A 21,592-nucleotide genomic window follows, 5' to 3' on the forward strand; every position below is an offset into this window, starting at 1 on the left:
GTCATTGTTTGCTTTAATGTGAGAAAAATATTAAATCTATGCAAGAACAACACAAACGATGTCAAATTTTTTACTTCACTTAAGGCAAACAATGACCACTTAGAGTACTTATAATCACATTATAATGCATTATAACAGTGATTATAAATCATTATAAAAATCTTATAATGTATATTGTATGACCAGCAATTATGAAATATTACGATACTTGAGTCATTATGAAATGTTTATAATGTGATGTGATTAGTGTTATAAAGTATTATTAATATTTATGCGTGCTTATAACTATAATAATACAGTTCTATAAGCAGATTATAACACATTATAAGTATGTTTATTATGCATTATAGACATTGACGTCATAGAAAGTGTTACCGAAAGTGAGTTATCAAACAGTATTTAATACTATCAGTGAAAATAAAAACTTGGAATGATTCAGAGTTGATACACTTATGGATAACAATACAAAAATAAAAGTAGAGTCTTTACACACTAAAAGCAGAAAACCTTGTATGTATATTTACATCTCTTTCATGTTGCTTGCTGTCTGAGCGCAGCATCATCTCTGGGAGTTGCAGGACCACGATCGAGGTGTCACCATCTCCCAGAAGCCATTCTGTTGAGACAGAGGAGAAGAATTGGTCTAAATATGGTAACATCATCTTTAATCCTTTTATACATTTCATCTGTATGATTTAACATCCATTTATCATCACTTAATAATCTCTTTTCACTTCTATTTTTAGACAGCAGTTATCTGTGTTAAGCCATTGTGTGTGTGGATGATGCCACTGGCTTTAGAGGAAGCCTTAGCTGGTGGTTCATAGTGGAGTAAGTATGTTAAGTACATCTGTGCCCATCTGTCAGGCAAATCCTTCACATCTGTGACTTCATCAAATGCTTTGGGTTTGAAGGGGGGCTTTTAAAGGGTTAAATACATGTCAGATTTACACAAACACATTAGTCAACACATGTGGCTTTCCTATACGGGCTTATGTGTGTAACTTGGGTGTGTCGTCTCTTTAAGAACAAGTTTATGCACTTTATGTGTGTGTCTCGTAGTCTGTGTCGTAACAGATGCTCATGAATGACTGGAGATAAGAACAGGCAAAGCCAGGATGATGAAACAGTGAAAGGAGATTCATCCGGTTACTGGCGTCTGTATGACGTCCGATATCAAAGGACTCATGTGATGTACTTTTTCTCGTCTTTTAGTCTATTTATTTGTCTTTCAAGTTTATTCACCAGCTGGCGTATTTTCCATTACAGTATCACAGAAACTGGGTCAAAGTGCAGTCTCATGACGTCACTGTAGTCATTGCAGCATAAAACAAACAAACTGCTGTTTCTTTTAAAATCATCTTACATACAATCAAATAGTTTCTGTTTTCTGTTGCTCTGTTTATTGAAAAGATAGGTTTTTGATGTTTTTCAATCATGCAGCATCTCACTAAACTTAATATCTTCATATCTTCTGCTGAAGAAATGGTCATAAATAAAACTTTTTCTGGCAGGTTTTATTGATTTTATTTCAGACAAATTCTTGCTTTTGTTGCTAAGGAAACCTGATAAAGACCTTTTTTTTAAAAGATATTGTTTATTGCTTTTGCCTTTATTTGATAGCGATAGTGATAGTGTTGAAAGGGGGAAAGAGAGGGGATGACATACAGCAAAGGGCCACAAGTCGGATTTGAACCCCGGGCCGCTGCAGCAAGGACTCAGCCTTTGGTACATTTTTTGATGGACGTTTTTCTCAATATAAAATATAGTGATTTCTGTCTTGTGAAGCTTTTTGATTGGTTGACCCACTGGAGATGTGTAAGCCTCCAAAGAAGCAGGTCTGGTATCATAAAAAGGAAAGATATCCTTAAAGGTACAGTGTGTAGGATTTGGGGGCATCTAGTGGTGTGGTTGCAGATTGCAGGAGTTCCGGGGTTGGGAGCCCGTTTCTATGGAGGGGGGTGTGACGGCTCTCCTGCTTTAGCAGGGCCTGCTGTGTCTTTTTTCCTGTGTGTCTGTGTTGCCTTGCAGGTCCCTGGCGGGCGGAGCACCTGGCCAGGCTCCCAAGAGGGCTTAAAATCTGGGTGTTGTTTGGTTGGCTTCAGCCATTTGACCAGTTTAGGTTTTAAGCCATACAACAACTTTCACTCACCACATAACCACTCATCCGTCTGCTGACTCACTGACAACACTGATTCACACATCCCATATCTTCAGTATGTATTTTAGTTGTTCAGTAATAAATTTGTACACTTTTCCGTTTCAATCCGTGTCTCTCCTGTTTTTTGTCATAGCAGCCGGGTTGTGACCCTTTCGGTACCTTGCGGTAACGTGAGCCGCCGAGTGAAAACCGCTGTAACACCGTTCGCCTTGCTCAGAGGCCATCTTTACCATAAAAGACTACTTTAGGAGCAACTGAAGTCAGACGGCGGCTGGCGGTACCACAGTTTTGCACCGCGTGGCTTACATAACCGCAGTTTCACAAGCGTGTCGGAGAACTACGGTGGCCGTCAGGTAACGTAAAAAATATGAAAGTGTTTTGTTTATCCATTCTGGGCTACTGTAGAAACATGGCGAACTCCATGAAGAGGAACTGCTCCCTTTGTAGATATGAAGGGCTCATTCTAAGCTAACGAAAACACGATTCTTAGTTTCAGGTGATTATACACTAATGAAAACATAGTTATGAATATTATTTTCCATTTCTGCCAATAAATTCCCCGAAATGTTACACACTGGTCCTTTAAAAAGTAGAATCAACATCATCCAGATATGAAGAAATGAAATAAACAAGCATAGCAGTATACATGTAGGTGGAGTACATACCCCTGTCCGAGGGCAGTGTATCTGAGCGTACCACTCCTGGCAGTACAGACACACCTGGACACCCTGACCCAGGAAGAGACACGTCCACATGATGACGTTGAACACGGGGCTCTGCCGCTTGTCATTCATGGTAAAGTTGAACATCACTAAGAGAGGAGGACATGAGTTACTGCTGTTATTGATGTTTGTTTTGTGTGTGAAGGCTATCTGTAGTTAAACAGTGACAGTTTCTTTGTGTTAAAGCTGCAAAGTGTGCCAGTAAGGACAAGGACAAACAGCAAGAGCATGAAAAGTCACTTTGTCAGATGACTACTTATTAAAACCCAGGGGAAAAGGACACAATGCACAAGTGTACTCTCGTTAAAAGTAATGAAAGTTGTCCCCTAAAAACAGCTACTAAATGTGTGTTAGAGTGGATAATTACTGATTTTAACTTTGAAGGCTTGAAGGCACCGTCCAGAATGTAAAAAGGGGACATTTACATATTTTTAACAAGCCACTGAAGTCAGTGTTTTAATTTCAGCAACGATAACGAGGTAGATATGAAACACTTTTCTTTCTCCATCTTATTTTCTGCCTTTATTTGAAAAGCATTTATGCTATCAAATGCTTTCCACCAGCTGCCAGGTCAGAGCACCGCATACCAATTGTTTCCTGTTTATATCAAAGTGAAGGTTGTTCCCTGAATAATGAGTATAAGCCTCACCTCCAAAGAAGGCGAAGAGACAGAACAAGACGGGATAGAAGAAGCCGAAGGCTATGGCCAAGGCGTACTCATGCACGACGGCAGAGACGATGAACACGAAGAACATGGCAGCTGTTCGGAATTTCCTGTTCGACAGCTGCGGGGATCAGAGAGAGAAAGAGTTTGGCTCAAAGTTCAGGGGTCAGGCTGGTTCAGCTGCGAATATGTGTCAGTAGAATTACACCTCGGGTGTTAAACTACTATTCGCACTTCATCGTGTGACATGCTGAGTCGGAATTACAGACAAAACCCCCTGGGGCATTACATTATTGTATTATCTATTATATGTCATTGTAGTTTACTGCACTGGCGCTCTGCTCACCCAGAGGAAGTCTCTGTATCCGTAGTAATAGAGCCAGTCGTGAACCACTATATTCCAGGTTCGGTAATAGTTGGTGAAAGACGTCGAGTTCCACCAGTCCTGAAAAATCAACACAGGGTAAATGAGTGTGTGGATCAAAATAAAAACAAAATAGAGAAGGATCATTGAACCGCTGAGATGAATCCTATCAAACAGTTCATACGGATTTTCATAAATTATACTGAGAGCCAGACCTGTATGATCTTCTAACTAGAGTTTTGGAGTTTGTAGTGCTGATGGCATACAGTGCAGTGCTTCCAACTACTGTAGAGGTAAACAGTTCGGACTCAAAGTCAGAGGGAGTCTTTTGAAGATCTCTTTTAGATGTAGTTGTTTGTAAAGCAGAAAAACACAAATATTCCAGCTAATCCCTTCCTCAGCATGAAGGTTCAAGTGATTGTCACAGTCCAACCTCTTTAAGCAGATAAGTGGTGTCAAGTGAACATAATTAGGCAATTAAAGTAACGCTATCACAGAGATAGGGCACCTGGAGCAGATTTCGAGGAAACAGTGTGTTCACATTATCATCACAAAAAAATAAATATACAGCAAATGAGAGCTTCAAGAGACTACTTCAATCTTTGACTGCAAACCCAATTATCTCATGTTGGGCACTGCTGACTTTGCTGCTTTAAAGGAGTAGTTCAACATTTTTGGAAATATTTGCTTTCTTTATGAGATTAAGAAACCACTCGCTTGTCTGTGCGTAAAGTATGGACCTGCATTCAGGAGGCAATTAGCTTAGCCTAGCATAAAGACTGGAAGCTAGGGGAAAATCCACCAATCTACACCTGTAAAGCTCAGTAATTGACATGTTGTACCTATATAAGAATGCATTAGGTCCACCTTTACTTAGTATTCACTTGATATGTTATATATCTTTGTTTTAATCATTTACGTTTACCCCACATCTCCTCTTTCTTTCCTTCACTTCCTTCCAATTCTCCTTCTCTAACCTTCACCTTCCCTTTTTTTCTCCTCTCTATTGATTGATGGAGAGCCATCCTTCCACTCTACTTTATTATTAGTGTAACCCAATACAGGTGTGCAAGCTACTGCTGAATGCTGACAGTGACCCTGATGAAGATCCATGTCGGTCGCAACGCGTTGGTCATTTTAAACAATTGTTTGGCATGTAAAAATAAAGGCATTTTCATTTTGCACAAACCCTACAGTGCGCCTTGGATTATTTTTGACGGAGACTTGCATTTTTTGTACTTTTTTGAGATCTAATTCAACCCATGTTATGAGCCCTACACAAGATTGAATAAGCACAGTACACCTGTAGGATCCAAAGAGCACCTGTATGTGATTACCACAATGACCCAGCAGCCCTGGGTCACTGTGAAGCAAATTTTCGTAGTGGCCATATGATGGTGATACAACTTCTGTGAAAAGTCACGCAATGCCATTGGGCCCAAAATACTTTTTCCCATAGACTTACATTGGGAAAGAGACGTCTGTAACTCAGCAGATATTTTTTTGAAGGTAAATCAACTTCCCAGTATGAACACTTGATTAGCCCTTATTTAAATCATTAGGTCCTAAAGGTTGTAAAATGCACTAATAGCTGAATCCAGAGTTATTTCCCTTCCTCCGTTCATGTGAATGAGCCTAAAACTGAGGCTGGAGCGAGGGCTGGGAGGCGGAGTTAAAGGAAACGCTGCACCTCCTCCATGGGCCCAATGGATGCGAAAGATCGCTGGATGATCTGGGTACTTTATCACTCGGCAGTCGAGCCATTTTGGCTTCACGGGCCACTGATCAGCTTTCATAGGAATGAACGGGAGGCCGCCTCCAACGCTGTATCCAGTTCTCTTTATACATCCATGGCTTCTACTCTGTTGTCTTCATAATTAACATGCTGTATCTTGTTTGTTTAATTTGTCCACAAACAGAAATGTAAAAATAACAATTTGTGGCTTCAGGGGGAGTCACAGTATGTACAGTTATCTTCTTATTTTGCTATTTCTTGATGAACAACAGTTTATCCCTCCACCCAGCACTTCTGTGCAGCGTCTTAGCTTTCCTTTCCTAAAACCACAAATTAACGTTTTTACATTGTTTTAGTATGGGTACAATATGTTATTTGTGAACTTTAGAGGTGCTGTTTTCGAGGATTTTTGATCTTTGGAGACATTCGGGCCAGTTGTTTTTAAGGTAGCCTAAGCTAACTGTCTCCCGGCTCTAGCTCCATATTTTAGGTACAGACATGAAAGTGATTGAATGTACTGTGTCAAACTATTCCTTTAAAAGCAATACAAATGTGAACACAGTGAAGCTTCTCTCCCTAGTTTAAATGTAATTTGAATGGCTATTTTGTAATAACAGTTGAAAATCCTGTAGTCTAACACTGGAACACTTATATATGTGTATTGTAAAAAGTTAAAGCAGCATCACACACACTTATGGTGGAAGTTGCATCTTCATTTCAGGTTTTAGGCACCACACAGATTCTTCTAACTACAACCACTTACAGTCAGTAAAGCTCTGTCCCCGCCTCACTGTTTCTGTACATAAATCAATCTGCCAGTTTCAATTCAATCACAACTTGCAGGAACACATCAGTCAAAGCACACGTCGTGGCTTGTTCAAGAACAAACTGTATCAACAGAATGTAATGATGGAAAAGTTAAACTGTTTTGGGACCATCGGGCCACACTGCTGTCATCTCACTTGTCATTAATCAAAATTAATGCAATGCAATGAAAGGCATATCTGAAAATAATGTGTGTTCACAGGAGAGATGATGCCATACAAAATCAGCCATGCCACACACCTTGTAAAACATCCTGTCAGCGAAACGCAGCAGCTCCCCGAAGAGGTTGAGCCAGCAGTGCAGGAAGGCAAAGAAACACAACAGAAGGAGCATTATACCTAAGACAGACAGACAGAGAGGGAAAGTTTAGGAGAGACACTTTTATTCTGGGCATTGCTCCCAGCTTTCCTCATAAGAATTGCAACTTGACGCCGTTGCTCTTATATCAGCACATACTCAAAAAGCACTTCACTTAAAGACAGTAATAAACATGGCAGGCTTGAATACCTTTATCTGATTGCATAATAGCATCTTTAACATTATCTGACTTCAAAACACTAGAGACTTGTTTCCTCTATTTCCATATTAAGTGATACATTAACCAGCGCTGACTCATACAGATAAGAGATAATAGAGGTTGTAAGCAGAAGTGCTGTCATAAATGAAGATGAACTTTAGTTTATCTGTTTGTTTTAAACATGACTTCCCTCTAATATTGCGTGAAAAAATCTTCCAGAACAAGCTCCATGTAGGTAGAGAGTAGTAGAAAGTACCTACCTGGTAATATAGAGTTGAACACAGACAGAATCATGTTTCGTTTACTGAAAGGCTGGTTGGTCTCCGGTCTGAAGACGGGCACACAGAGGCGGACCAGGATGAAGTTGCTGTAAAACAGGCATCCTAAGAGCTGCAAATTGAGCATTAAAAGGAAATTAAATATAAAGCACACTTGAGAATCAGCACTAGAAAACTATCAGATATTAAAACTATTAAGCACCTGTAGTGCATAGCCCTCCTGTTGTCTTCGGGTCAAATTGACCCGAAGACAACAGGAGGGTTAAACAGGCCAACTGATGATAATGAACAAGGTTATTATTTGACAATAATGTTTTCTTGTCTGGCTATTATTAATAATATGAGCATACTTTTGTTAATTTTTCATGACCTAATGTTGAATTTCTGTGGATTTATCCCTCCTGTTGTCTTCGGGTCAATTTGACCCGAAGACAACAGGAGGCTTAATGATTGCTTCATGTTATCACACCATACACAAGTGTTAAGCACAGCTTCTAGGTCACACAGTATCTTTTCTAGGTCATTAACCCCACATAGACCTTCTATGTTTTCTTACACAATCTTACATAATCCGACTGAAAGGTGATAAGTGTCAACAGCCCAAATAAAGATTCATCTTACCATACCAAGCGTGACGCCAACATACTTCCATCTTATGTGGGTATTCCTGCAAAGAAGAGACAGGATGTCACTACTACATGAATGTTTACGGTGAATCGTGCATAGTAGCATTTTCCAGTATATATATTGTATTGCCTGGCAGGTTGCTTTTATTTATGTAAAGGGAAATTAGCTGTGATTGTTCACTCAGCATGATGTAGTCTTTAGACAAAAATAGGCCTTTTTTAAACGTTTTGGCGTGTCATAGTAAGAAAAGCACAGGTGTTACCAACAACATTAACGCCAAAATTCACATCAGGCAAAGTGTGTCCGCCACAATAATAAATTTTTCTGCGGCCGGGAGGCGTATTCATGGGTTTAAGATGGGAAGAAATTCTTTGTAACATAGGTCAACATGAAACAGGAGTCACAGGATCTGTTTACTGATTGGCTACAGGTCCTCTCTGGTTTGGCCGCTCTTTGCTGCAGAATCAAACGGCCGCCGCTTGCTGAGCTCGGGAGCGGCCGCCGCAGCTTTTCAGCACACACGTCGACACGGCTCTGGTGTGAATTCGGCGTAACAATGTCTCTTTTCTATTCAAGTATTCCCCTAAACTGTAAAATCACATGTAACAGTTATCCAGCATGCACAATACCAAGAGCGAGAAACAAAAACAGCTGAAAGGAATTCAGCCGCTATTCATTTTTTTTTATTTATCTGTGCTTTTCGACTGCAAGATGCAAAAATGTGTTACTTGAAAAAGGCCTATTAGGGAATGAAAAATGTAAAGTGTAAAAATACCACTTTGCTTTAGCATTTTGTTGGTTTCTAATTGTCTTCAGTTACAGTTACTGAAACAAAATATAGAATTAAATTACAGTTACTAATCAAAATGTTGGAGATTACACAAGGGGGTACATCTGAATATATTCTTTTTGGAAAAAATGTATATATGTAGAATATAACATTCATTCTGTTGCTCTGTTCCAATCTTAATTCAAGTTATACTGAAGACATTTTAATTAAAGTTTGGGAGTAATCAGTGTTGAGTACAGTTGTGAGGTTTACACTGACTGGCTTGAGTTTATGTTTGTAGGACTTTTCAGCTTTATTGCCCAATTTAATACATTTGTTAGAAAAGTAATCAAAAAGTAATCAAATGTAAAAAGTTACATTACTTTGATGAAGTAATTAAAATAGTTACATTAGTAATCTGTAACCTATTACATTTCAAAAGTAACCTTTCCAACACTACATGTCAGTTGCTCTCACATTACTGTATTATCACTAATTAAAATAAATATAAATATGTCTCACCGAGGATATGACTCCCTGTAGATGAGTGTTGGACAGAAGAGGAAGTACAGATAGCTGGAAAGTGTTGGGAATCTGGGACTTTCTCCTGAAAAGGAAAGACAATTCATTAAGTGTGACCATCAAATGGAGGAGTCCAGTTTGAGTCCTAAAATCTGGCAGTAAAATATCTTTTAGCAGTCACGACTTGCCTTGAATGATTTTTAAAAAAGGGTTTTGGTATAAAATAAGGCAGACATAAGTTTCTCATTTCAATTTTCTTGCTTCATTATGTGGCCATTGACAGCTCCATCTGTGAACACTAAAGCTTTAGTGTGCCTTAATGCAGGGACCTGCTAACAAATGGCTGCCTTTAAAGTTAAACAATCGTTAAGCCATTATGTCACATTGTCTGCCTTAAAGCCTCTAATCTCTTTCGCTGAATTATTAGCTGTACTTCAGTCAAGCTCCAACTTTTTACTGAAGACATTTAAAAACGATAAAACTGCTGTTTTGTGAAAGTGTCATTTAACAGAACTTATGAATATCTGTGTTCCAAAAATGAACTTATTTTCAATCTCATGCCAAAACCACATTCAAATTTTCTATAGAGCTATTTTCTGTCTGTGAGTATTATTCTGGACTATACCGTTTTCCCCTGGAGGCATTTACTGCAGTACATATTCACATTTACTACTATGAGTTTTACAGTCAAAGGTACCAGAGACACATTCTTCACCACAGACTTTTACAAAAGGATCTCATGGGGCTGCACATACTCAAGGTTATTTATTGCATGCGGGTGTATTCATTGTTAGTTTTAACTTCAGCATGAATCATTAGGAGGTAACCTGCTGAGGTCTGTTTTAGTCATTTTTCCCCGGTGTCTTGAGTGTCACTGTGAGTAATGATACCGCCTGAGGAGTAAATACACCTGACATCAATACAATTCAGCACAGTACCTTCCTTTGGTGTATTCTTCATAATAACAGGAGCGGTTTCTCTCATGAACGAGTAGCTCTTCATCAGGAATCGAATCTGAGGAAGGTTGATACAGTTATTATGTGAAGTGAGAGGTAGTGCATCAATACTAACAGCTTCATTGTCTGTCTGACTATTGCATGAATGGACGAGGCGGCTGAAGTTAACAACCTACATCTTTGTGGCCTCAATCTCATGTTTGTGTGTTTGCACGTATTGAACCACTGATGCATTATTTAGCTCACGTCTGTAATTGATCAGGAGGAAGTAACACAACAGGGAACTGTAAGTCATGACAGAAACACAGTTGTAGAACTGATTTATCATCATAAACCGCAGTTCACACATGATGAATCATCAATCTGCAAACAGCAGAGAACAACTCACCCTTGTGGGGCAATTTAGTGAAGTCGAAAATCGATTTTTATGTATGAGACAGACAGCATCAGAATTACAAATAGACTGATTGGTTCGAGGTCAGATGTCGATAGGGACTGGTTTTCCCAAAAGCATCTGAGCACTGGGATTACCTCACTCCATCCAATGGAGCTAAAATGATCGTAGTAATAAGACGGTTTTGGGAGACTGAGGTCGGTGTGATAAAGAGGATGAGGAGGTATTACGGGGAAGCATCCAGGGTGATCAAACGTTGGCAACACTCAGATCTACTTTCTCGTTTGGTGCCTTTCCAGCTGGAAGACTCTCATCTCCGGCCGGAGAGCTTTTTCTTATCGAAATGTTCCTGCTGATGGCAGCGAAGGGCTGCAGTTACAATTTGGATCACCAATGAATTTAATTTTAGTCCAGTCCAGGGTGTTTCTAGAACAGGTCGTTCCTAATAGGAATTTTTATGCTGAGCGGCAGTTCACACTGCAATAAAAACACTTTAATCATACGGCAGGAGTTATTAAAAGAAATGTGATGCTAATTGGGACACTCAACAACCTTTAAACAACCTACATTTTCTTGACGAAAGAACTGTAAAAGCTGAACTGCTGATTGTGTGCAACCACAAATGAAGTGCTCACGTCAGCTATTCGGTCACATTCATTCAAGTGTACTAGGTGGCCTTTACAATCACTTTTACTCTGTTGATTCCTCATGTTAACTCTGCGGCCACAGCTCCCTCCAACACCCAAACCTCCTTATGTGATTTAAGCTTGGCATTGCTTTCTTGCTTAACTGCAATCATAAATCTCTGATTCTGTACCATAACTGTATGTGTTAAAGGGGGATTATTACTTCTAGAAGAATCCTTGATGCTGCTCAGATTCTTTGAAAGTTTCCTCCACATCCAACTATATACATATGAAAAGGTCCATTTTAACATCTAGGCTCTAACCTCTTTGCTATATGACACGAAGGCCCAATCCTAAAGTCCACATTCACAGACTCACAAGTCCGTGAGGGTTTAGGATTGTCCCACTGTCAAATCGGCAAGTCCTTGAGGGCTCTCTTGCAAACATTTTGAGTCCTTTATGAACACTTTCCGTAAGTCAACATTTCTGCAGACTTTGCCTGAGGGAATTACCCACAATTCATAGCGTTGTGACATTAAACACAGGGTTACCACGGTTACCAGGGGAAGCCCAGGATTGAGTTGACATTGGCATTGAGTCTAACTTCCCCGTAGAGGGACTGTACTCAGAGCATAAAGGCAGGATGCTGCAGGTGGAAATGAGGCTTTTGAATTGCTGTATGAACAGAAGTAACGGCTGCAGCAGTAGCAGCAAGCAACAGAGCAAAAGAGTGAACAGAGCACACCGCCGTGATTGAAAGGGTGCGTTGGATATTGTGGCAAACCAAGGGGAAACAGCCAAGCATATCGAGCGCAGGGTGCTGATCCCCAAACTCAGGTTGGGGGAGGTGATGGAGGGAGTGTTTTATTCAGTTCAGGTGTTTGCAGCCACTTGGCACACTGGTCACTCCTGAAGCCCATCAGGTGAAGCAGGGGAGGCATTTGATCACCCAGCTTCCAAGCAGACAAGTTTGAGCAGAGGACCAAGCAGAAAACACTACTTAGGCTTCCACCAAGGGGCTGGTAAGAACATCACTGGTGCAAGTAAACCAAACCAATCTCCCTTACCACTGTGATCCCCACAGAGGTAACTGAAAAGACTAATCTCTCTCTCTCTGCTGTACTCCACAGGATAGTGGAACTGCCCCGCTTTGAGATAAAGCTGAAGGCCAAAGACCCCGGACGGGAGGAATCTTCAGTTAAAGTTGACCTCAACCCCTTTCCCCTGAATTCTTTATTAAAGGACACTTTATGTTTCATGTCAACTGTCCTATTTTATTGTGAATCTTGCCTCCAAGCCCCCCGGGCTGCAACAATATTTGTTGCTGTGAGAGGAGTACGCCATGTGAATGTAGCACCAGAATCGAGCTGGGCGGCCTGAACTGGCTCGCAGGCTTCGCTATACATCATGTATATACAATAAATAATACCCCATAAATACCATGTGTTTGACACATCTAAATAACATAACATCTGTATTATGGAAGAAGTATTTTTTTGTCTTTCCTCTGTAGTCTGCCTGATTGTTCTCCTGCTTGCTGTGTGGCAGAGTCTGTACTCCAAAAACACTTTGTCTCAAGTGGTGCTCCAGAAAGATTCAAGCACTCATTAATAGCAGGACTGAACTAGTTTTGACTTTTATTATGTCTACTGTTCTATTTATTTTCCTCTTACTTAGTTTTTTATGCTTTTTATGTTGTCAGTGCATATTCATGCCTCTAGTCCATGTCTACTACTCTATTCAGTGGTGTGATGTCTTGTAAACCGGAGACGACATTATAGTAAGTAATCAGCTCAATCTTGTTCCTACTGTAGTTCTTAGTGTTTAGTGTGGATTAGATGTCAACTCATACAAGATTTTTGAGGCCAATACCGATATCAATATTTGATATATACAGTATATTGGCCAAGATTCACACATTCTAAAAAAAATCCTTAAATTCGATAATGAAGAATTGTGACAAAGATATCTTCAGCAGGACATTTGGCAATATAATTAATGCAACTTTTCAGTGCACTCTGATGGACTAACGTAATGGAGACACGGTTTGTAAATTACTTTTTTTTTTGGCATTTCTGTACTGCGTTTTCTTGTAACAAATCAGCCAACATGTGTCACATCTGTAATACATCCTGCTCTCAATAAATATGACAGCATTTATTCCTCAAGCACACACTCACCTGCTCCAGTATCACAATCAACCGTGAGGCTGGTGGCAGCTGGTAGTGCACAGCCACGTGGATTGGGAACATCCCCAGTACGCAGATCTGCACTACAGAGAGGACCAGGATCGTGCCGAGAGACAGGCCCAGTTTAGAGGGGAAGCTGTGATACAAAGATCCCCAGACCACTAGGGTGTAGTAGGGAACAAGCAGGGTGTAAACAAACATCACAACCCAGGCCCAGGCGACCGTCCCTGGCTTCCCAAAGGCAAAGAACATCAAGTCGAACTCCAAGACCAGCCTGAGATTGCATAAAAAATTACAAATTATAATCATTACATGAAGGCAATGGGCAAACTATTATTAAATTGAAACTACAGACATTTAGGTGATGCGCTCTATTTGCCACTGTGGTCTGTTTTAGCTGTGAACAGGGTTTTGAATAACCCTTTTAATTATATTAAAGCATGACTAGCTTTAATAAATTGCAGGCATAGTTAAATAAAATATTTTTCCAATTACTTTCTCTGAAAAGACCCCTCTGGTGATAACCATAATAGATTCAAAATGCCCAATCATTGCAGCATGTCAAAGGGTTGCCACTTGAATATTATTATTTTTCATTTCATCAGTTTTCTCCATATTAAAATCAATGTTAACTGTGGGTGGATGTATCGAGTAATTTGCACACAGTCGAGTTTCTGTCTGGAGAAACACAAGAATTAAACTCACAATCCTGCATCTGCAAACAGCAAGCGAATCATTACTGAGCTGCCCAAAGCAACAGCAGAAATACTCAGAGGGATTGATTGCTCTATCTTTCTGCTGCCAGATGAGCAGAGAGGCAGAGAGAGAGAGAGAAAGAGGGAGGGTCACAGTAAGGAAAGAAGATAAGAAGTTTCTAAAGGCTTTGGGGTAATTTAGTTTCTATTATTTCAGGGTCATATAGTCTGAGACGCGTCATTGTCGTACACACCTAAACACACACACACACGCACTGACCTGCCCTGGTCGATGTAGTCCACAGCCAGCGTGCTCAGGAAGAAGATGAGGAGTACGGCGATGAACATGTGGTAGATGGTCCTGATGTGGCTGATTTCAAATAGTTCACTGATGAAGAGGAGGAGAACGGTCATCGAAATAGCTCTGTGTTGTACTCATGTGAATGTCTGCTGTGCTGAATACATGTTTATCAGTATAAAATACACACAAACGTGCAAATGAGAATATCTGAATGATCTGTATTTGTGTAACTTGGTACGCAGTTATGTATGCAGTATGCGGACCACATAACAATTGATCTCTGTTGTAGATTCAGATTGTCTGTCTTAACTCCTCTCCAAAATATCATGCATATATTTCTCAAACATTATCAGCTATCTTTTCCCTCATGATGGTAAATACTGTATGCATGAGGTTGTTTCAAGTTTCTTTATATACAATCTGCCGTTTAGTGACTTCTGAAATCTGAATTACAATAAACACAGAACATACAAGAAATATTGCATTTGGAAAAATAGATTTTGAAAAGATACCACCCTGATGATAAATTAAAAAAAAATCTTTGGTATATTGAAGGAGACTTGTTTCATTTTGATGGACATATCGTTCACACTTACTCCAACATCGATGGCCTGTCCACAAACACTTTGCCGTCATCCTTTCTCTGAGATCTAAAACAAACAGAAAAACGAACACATACACGTTTTACTTCCATTTATGAGAGGATAAATATACCTCTGAGGAGGAATAATATGTGCGCTTGTAAAAGTTGCCTCCTCCTCACCTGGATGAGGGACCTTTTGTCGTCTTTCCATTAGTTGTTGGCTGTATTCGGGTAAAAGGCTGGACGGACTCAGTCAGAGCTATGTCTAGTAAATCACTGAGCTGATCCTGGACCTGCTCCAGGACTTTCACCTTCAACTTCTACAGGACGACACACAGGAGAAAAAGGATTTAGCTTTCTCAACTTAAAGCCTACTCTATTCGTTCATCCCAATTACAGTATATATATATACATTTATATATATATATACTGTATATATACTAAAAGTTTTCGTATTTGCCCAATCGAGTTTATCCCTGAGGATAAATGATGGAAATTAAATAATTTTGAATATCACCATAATATCATTATGCTGCCAGGTTCGTATTTGCCCAATTGATACTGTTGTTTGTATTGGGGAACACACTGTAACAGCCCTAGGTGACCTCGTTGACCTCACTCACATTTGCATGTCTCAGCTCCTGGTTATTAACCAAGGTAAACAGAAACAGACTGGTGCATTTTTTCCCTCTATTGACTGAGACACTCAATAAGTTATGTAAAATCAGCTATTTTCACCCCTCAAAGGTACAGTGTGTAGGATTTGGCGGCATCTAATGGCGTGGTTGCAGATTGCAACCAACTGAGTATCCCTCTGCTCACTCGTCTCTTTCCAAGACTGCGGTAACGTGAGCTGCTGAGTGCAAAACCGGGTTAACGCCATTCAGAGGTCAGACGGCACCTGGCAGTACCACGGTTTGGCACTCTGCGACTCATGTTACCGCAGTTTCACAAGAGTATCGCTATATCCTGTTAACTCTGCACAGCCTTAGCTTCTGTATTTTCTCTTTCCAGATTATTTATTTATTTATGGTTTATTTGATAGGGGCAGATACAATATACATAGACTGCATAACGGAGGGACTGTTGGGCAAGTTTAGATACTGGCTGGAAGTGGAGTTATGGTTTACCTGTGCATGTTTCTGCCACTGTCTTAGATCTTCTTCTTCTTGTACATTATTATGGTCTCCATCTGCAGAGAGAAGAGCATACGTTGCCTAAGATTATCAACCAGTACAATATACTATTGCACCTGAATTAATATTCAGTGGAAAACTAAGGAAGAAAGTTAAATTGGAGTTCCACACTGCACATATGTTTGCAATAATCCTACATGTAGTAAGAAAAGCAAAATTATTTTCATCTTGGTTTAGTGGGCTTTATAAGAAATGCACAAATCCCCAAACCTATTGAAAAGTATTCAGTCGTTCAGTACTGTGGAATTCTACAGTTAAAGTTCTTGTTTGTCTTGCTACCACCTATCCAAAACAAATACCGAACATGTTGAAATTTAGATTTGTCTGTAAATAATTACACAAACAATGATGCAAAAAAGACACCAAGCAAAACAACACAGAAGAACACAGTAAAACAAATTAAAACACTTTTATAAATGGATGAGCATGTAAATATATTATTGACCATACCATGACCAGAGATCTCATCTGAGTGACGGGGCTTGATGTTTCGTTGCCACAGTCTGTTAGGTGTCTCCGCAGTTGTCATGGTTACCACTGGACAAATCTTCTGCTGGGGCTCAGGTGGAAAATCCTGTGTAGATAAAAGTTGTAGTTTGATCCCACACACTCACATATTCTCTTGCTACCCTGAGGATGAATGATGGAATTTATATAACCACAACCAAATTAATATCACCATAATATCATAATGCTGCCAGGTTCGTATTTGCCCAATCGATACTGTTGTTTGTATTGAGGAACATACTGTAACGGCCCTAGGTGACCTCGTTGACCTCACTCACACACATCTCAGCGCCTGGTTATTATCCAAATTAAACAGAAACACACTGGTGCATTTCCATCTATTGACTGAGACACTCAATAAGTTATGTCAAATCAGCTATTTTCACCCCTCAAAGGTACAGTGTGTAGGATTTGGCGGCATCTAGTGGTGACCGCCATTCGCCTCAGAGGTCATCCTTACCATAATAACACTACTTTAGGAGCAACGGAAGTCAGACGGCGCCTGACGGTACCACGGTTTGGCACTCTGCAGCTCATGTTACCGCAGTTTCACAAGAGTATCGGAGAACTACGGTGGCCTTCAGGTAACGTAAAAACGTGAAAGGTTGTCCGTTCTGGGCTACTGTAGAAACATGGCGGACTCCGTGAAGAGGACCTGCTCCCTATGTAGATATAAACGACTCATTCTAAGCTAACGAAATCACAATGATTCTTAGTTTCAGGTGATTATACACTACTGAAAACATAGTTATGAATGTTATATTCCATTTCTGTTCTGCTAATAGATCACCTGAAATGTTACACACTGTTCCTTTAAAGAGCTGTGACATCACAGGACAGAGGTGCAACATGCTGGAAACTTTCAACCCATGGTGGGCGGTGCAGCAAAAGTTTTTACCCTCTGATTTACTGTGAATTTACCCTTTGTCGATGTCAAGTCGGGAATCTTCAACTATAAATTGAGAGATTAAATGAGGTCACTGGCCCGTTGCTGGCAGGTTGCCTCATGCCAAAAAGCATTAATATTCCTGATGAGCCTCAGTCCCAGAGGAGGCGAGCGTTCTTGTGTGAATCCCAAACTGAACAAGTGCACGATCTGAATACAGAGACATTTAGTGGGTCAGGGGGTTTTGAACGGTAGTTACTCTACAGTGGTTTTCCATAACAAGAGCGCTATCACCTTCAGTCATGTGAGCTCAAGCTAAACAATGTAAACACATGATAAAGTCTACCTGTCCCCAGTGGAAGTTCACCCACTATAGATAAGATACACAGAAGACTTATGGAGAGGTAAAAGACTGAGTGACCTCATTTTCTAATCCATGCCATTTGATCATTCCTCAGGAGAAACGTCAACACTGGAGATAAGCGTTGCAGATACACACATTAGACATTATGTGGCTGCATATGATGAGATGGAAGAGAAAGAGATGTTTTTGAGCAGACCAGACTTCATGCTATAACTATACATGTTGAGGGTGAGGGATTTTGCTTAAGAAATTAGACTTACTAGCTGGTCCTCTTTTCTTCTTGCCTGTTTTACTTTCCTCTCATATAACTACACTGAACGACTTCTGATTCACACATAGTTGGTGTTTGTAATGGGAATTAATGTAATATTGAATCCACTGATTTCAAGAATAGTAGGGCTAAGGGCTGTAACTAACGATTATTTTCATTGTTGATTAATCTGTCTGATTATTTTCTCGATTAATTGATTAGTTGTTTGGTCTATAAAATGTGAGGATCAGTGTTTCCCAAAGCCCAAGATGACGTCCTCAAATGTCTTGTTTTGTCCACAACTCAAAGACATTCAGTTTACTGTCATAGAGGTGTAAAGAAACAAAAACATATTCATATTTAAGAAGCTGGAATCACAGAATTTTGACTTTTTTCTTAAAAAAATTACTGAAACCGATTAATCGACAACCAAAATAGTTAGCGATAAATTTAATAGTTGAGAGCTAATCGATTAATTGTTGCAGCTCTAAAGAACGCCAAGTCATAATTCCACCAAATTGCCTTTTCAATATAATTTAGAACATGTTTGTCAACGCCTTTAATATCATTGAATTAATCTTATCGGACCTGTTAGAAAAACATAATATGGGGGTCATCAGCCACAGGACATTGGATTTGGGTTTATGGTTCACTTCAACCTCCTTTGGCAGTTCAAAGTGCAAAAAAATACAAATTTGGACCAAGTGGAGGACACGTGTGGTAATAGCTAAGATTATGGGTATGATAGCTTCAGGGAGTCTTAAAACTTGTGGATGATCATTCTTCATTGAACAGCAGACTGTGACAAACTACACAGCACTAAAGGTTATTTCAGATATTCAGGGTGAATGAATTTGAAGGATGCATATTGAGCACTCTTGCTGTGTATTTGGTTTGGTCAGTACATTAGGTAGATTGATAGATAGTATAATTTTCTTAATTAGCGTCTCCTTAACCACAGCCAGTTGAACTAATGTTGATGATGAATAACATCACTATTTCAGATGGATTTCCACAGAAATTAATACTTCTGTGAAACAAATTCATTTTGTCAGTGAGATGATCGAAGACAGGACAATTTAATAACGTTATGCTAATCAAATGTCACAACCATATTGAAGTATTAACTGAATGGTTTTAATTAATGCTGTCGATGGGCATTATCGGTCATCTTGAGCTCAAGTGAGGCTTAGCTGAGAAACACATCCTCGAGGTTTGTTGTAAGAAGGAATAAAAGAAAATATTTGAGGTCACATTAAAAAAAAAAAAAAAACTTTCAAATTGCTCCCTGGTGTTTTGATGTTAGTTGGGTGGTTTATAATCTATAAGAGGAATTACTGTAAAGTTAATATTGCTCTGCATTATTGTATATCGTTCACAAACATCAATTGATTAAATCAGAACTTCCCTTCAGAACAAACACGTTTTAAGTGATCTGAAAACCTGGTCATGATCTTTATCTTTTCAATACTGATGTAAGATTATGCAACTTTTGTCTACATTCACAGAACAAACTACTACTGAACTGAGAGATTTCAGCAGTCACTGAGTTCACTCTATTCTGTATTTTTGTCATTTTTAAAACAACTTGTACGATATTGTAGATAACAGAAACTGTGGAATTAACATTAGAAAAGTGACAGATGTCAGATTTGTACTCACTTGGTCATCCAGCCTCGGGCTCAGTCGGTGGTCCACAGGCTGAGACAGAGGCAGTGTTTCAATCAATGATCCCTGCTGAGAGAGAGCGTTTTTAAGCAAGTCTGTGTCACAATTCTTGTAATCTGTGTCCTCTCCTTTCCTCGGCTGCTAGTTTGCACTTTGCCCTTTTGGCTGGTGGCTCTGGGCAGGACAGTGTACTCCTTCAACTCCTATACTGGAGCTATGTGGTCACGTAGTACAAGTCTCGTCTATTCACAGAAAATGCAAAACGTATTCATAGCATTATTGATCTCTCATTATTGATTTTGATGCACTTTCTACTTAGAATAAAAACATTTGTCTGTAAAGGTCCTCAGAAGGTTTTCTACTAGTACTGAGTCAAAGGCAACATCACGGCAAAAACATTAAATAGCTGCCTCGACGTAGCACAAAAATATATTTTTAAAATGTTTCTTCTTCACTCAAAAACATGTTTTGCTTTACGTCCCTTCACTTGGATATTTGACCTTCTCTCTCTCAGCTGCATGGGCAGAGTTTGACACCAGAAGACTGTTTGCAAACTCATCTTCCAGATGGAGGAACGTTTTTTTGTGCTCACCTTAAATCTCAGTTTAAGACGAGTACATACGAGATGACACGAGAAGAGACATCTTGTGTTGTATTCACAGATTTTGGATTTTCAAAGAGGGAGAAGGACAATATGTATTATTATTCAAAGCAGAGTATTTCTATACTTAATGTCTAAGGGGATCTTTAAAGATGACCTTCCAGTGGAAATAAGCGTATTGATAAACTCTCCTTTTGTGAAAACATGTCTCAAAAGCTCAGCTGTGTAATTTCAGGCTGGTGAGAAAGTAATGTGTGAAACCACTTGTTCATAACAGCAGTCTACTGTGTTGGCCTCATGAAGCCACGGCTTTGACAAATACAGGAAGACCAGTCCTGCTAACAGGATGAAGCTAGGTGAGCAGAGTGATGGCAAAGGTCATTTACTCTGTGTCCAGATACGCAGTGATTGACAAATCTAGATACACAGTGATTGACAAATCTAGATACACAGTGATTGACAAATCTAGAGACACAATGTTCACAGTGTTGACACACAATTCACAAAACATGTTTGCTTGTTTTTAGCAGTTCGTCCAAAACAAACAGGTTGTACAATCAGTTTGTTTAGTGTCCTATTTTTCAAAGTATTTAACTTGAACAGTAGTACAGAAGAGTGCTCAGAAAATCATTTCTGTTTAAAGTATTATTTCTCTACAACATGTGGGGAGTTCGAGTGAACAGCTGGTTGACTAATGAGCAGTATGTGTATGAACTTTATGTGCACAGAAGAATGAAAATGATGAAGATTAGTGAGAGAGTGGGCTCAAACTCAAAATACATCATCAGCTCAACCTAACTCTTTGTTATTTGCAAAAAAACTGTATTAAATTATACCAATTATGTGGCACTTATAAGATCAAAGCCACAGCGCAAAGCAAAGTAACAAAGATAAACAAATCCACCTCTTTGGTAGCTTATGTCAGAGGGCAGACAGAGCACTCCCCCTCTGGGTCCTGTTTTGCCCTACTTATTGATTTGTTTTGGTTGAATGTCACCGTGTCACTGTTGGCTCATGTTTTTTTCTTGTTCTCACAGTAACTCGAAGCCTATTAATTGCTATCATCATTCCAGTTCATCGTTCCAGCACATAAATGTCTAGTTTTTCAGAGATTATCCACCTACTACTAAAATACTCACTTAACTTAAAGGGGAACTACGCCCATTTTCAAAATTCATACGTTATCCCTATG

At 39.5% G+C, this 21,592-nt stretch overlaps 1 protein-coding gene across 1 annotated transcript; it reads right to left on the bottom strand.

The window, feature by feature from the left end:
• Positions 1-70: 70 nt before the first annotated feature.
• Positions 71-19,967, bottom strand: soat2 (sterol O-acyltransferase 2). Its single transcript, XM_037767172.1, has 16 exons — positions 19,794-19,967; positions 16,575-16,698; positions 16,059-16,120; positions 15,109-15,248; positions 14,942-14,995; positions 14,325-14,432; positions 13,341-13,623; positions 10,123-10,198; positions 9,185-9,269; positions 7,888-7,933; positions 7,249-7,378; positions 6,712-6,809; positions 3,894-3,992; positions 3,533-3,668; positions 2,827-2,972; positions 71-616 (listed from the first exon to the last, which is right to left on the bottom strand). Exons 2-16 carry the CDS (start codon positions 16,651-16,653, stop codon positions 560-562), a joined length of 1,599 nt encoding a protein of 532 aa, XP_037623100.1. The 5' UTR covers positions 16,654-16,698; positions 19,794-19,967; the 3' UTR covers positions 71-559.
• Positions 19,968-21,592: the final 1,625 nt, after the last annotated feature.

Source organism: Sebastes umbrosus, chromosome 1 (assembly GCF_015220745.1).
Source record: "Sebastes umbrosus isolate fSebUmb1 chromosome 1, fSebUmb1.pri, whole genome shotgun sequence".
Taxonomy (NCBI): Eukaryota; Metazoa; Chordata; class Actinopteri; order Perciformes; family Sebastidae; genus Sebastes; species Sebastes umbrosus.

Coding starts and splice junctions, on each gene's coding strand:
- soat2 (XM_037767172.1), bottom strand. CDS start 16,653: ATGACAACTGCGGAGACACCTAACAGACTGTGGCAACGAAACATCAAG. Junction 10,199..13,340: donor TGATTGTGATACTGGAGCAG/GTGAGTGTGTGC, acceptor AACCTTCCTCAG/ATTCGATTCCTGATGAAGAG. Junction 9,270..10,122: donor GAAGAATACACCAAAGGAAG/GTACTGTGCTGA, acceptor TTTCCTTTTCAG/GAGAAAGTCCCAGATTCCCA.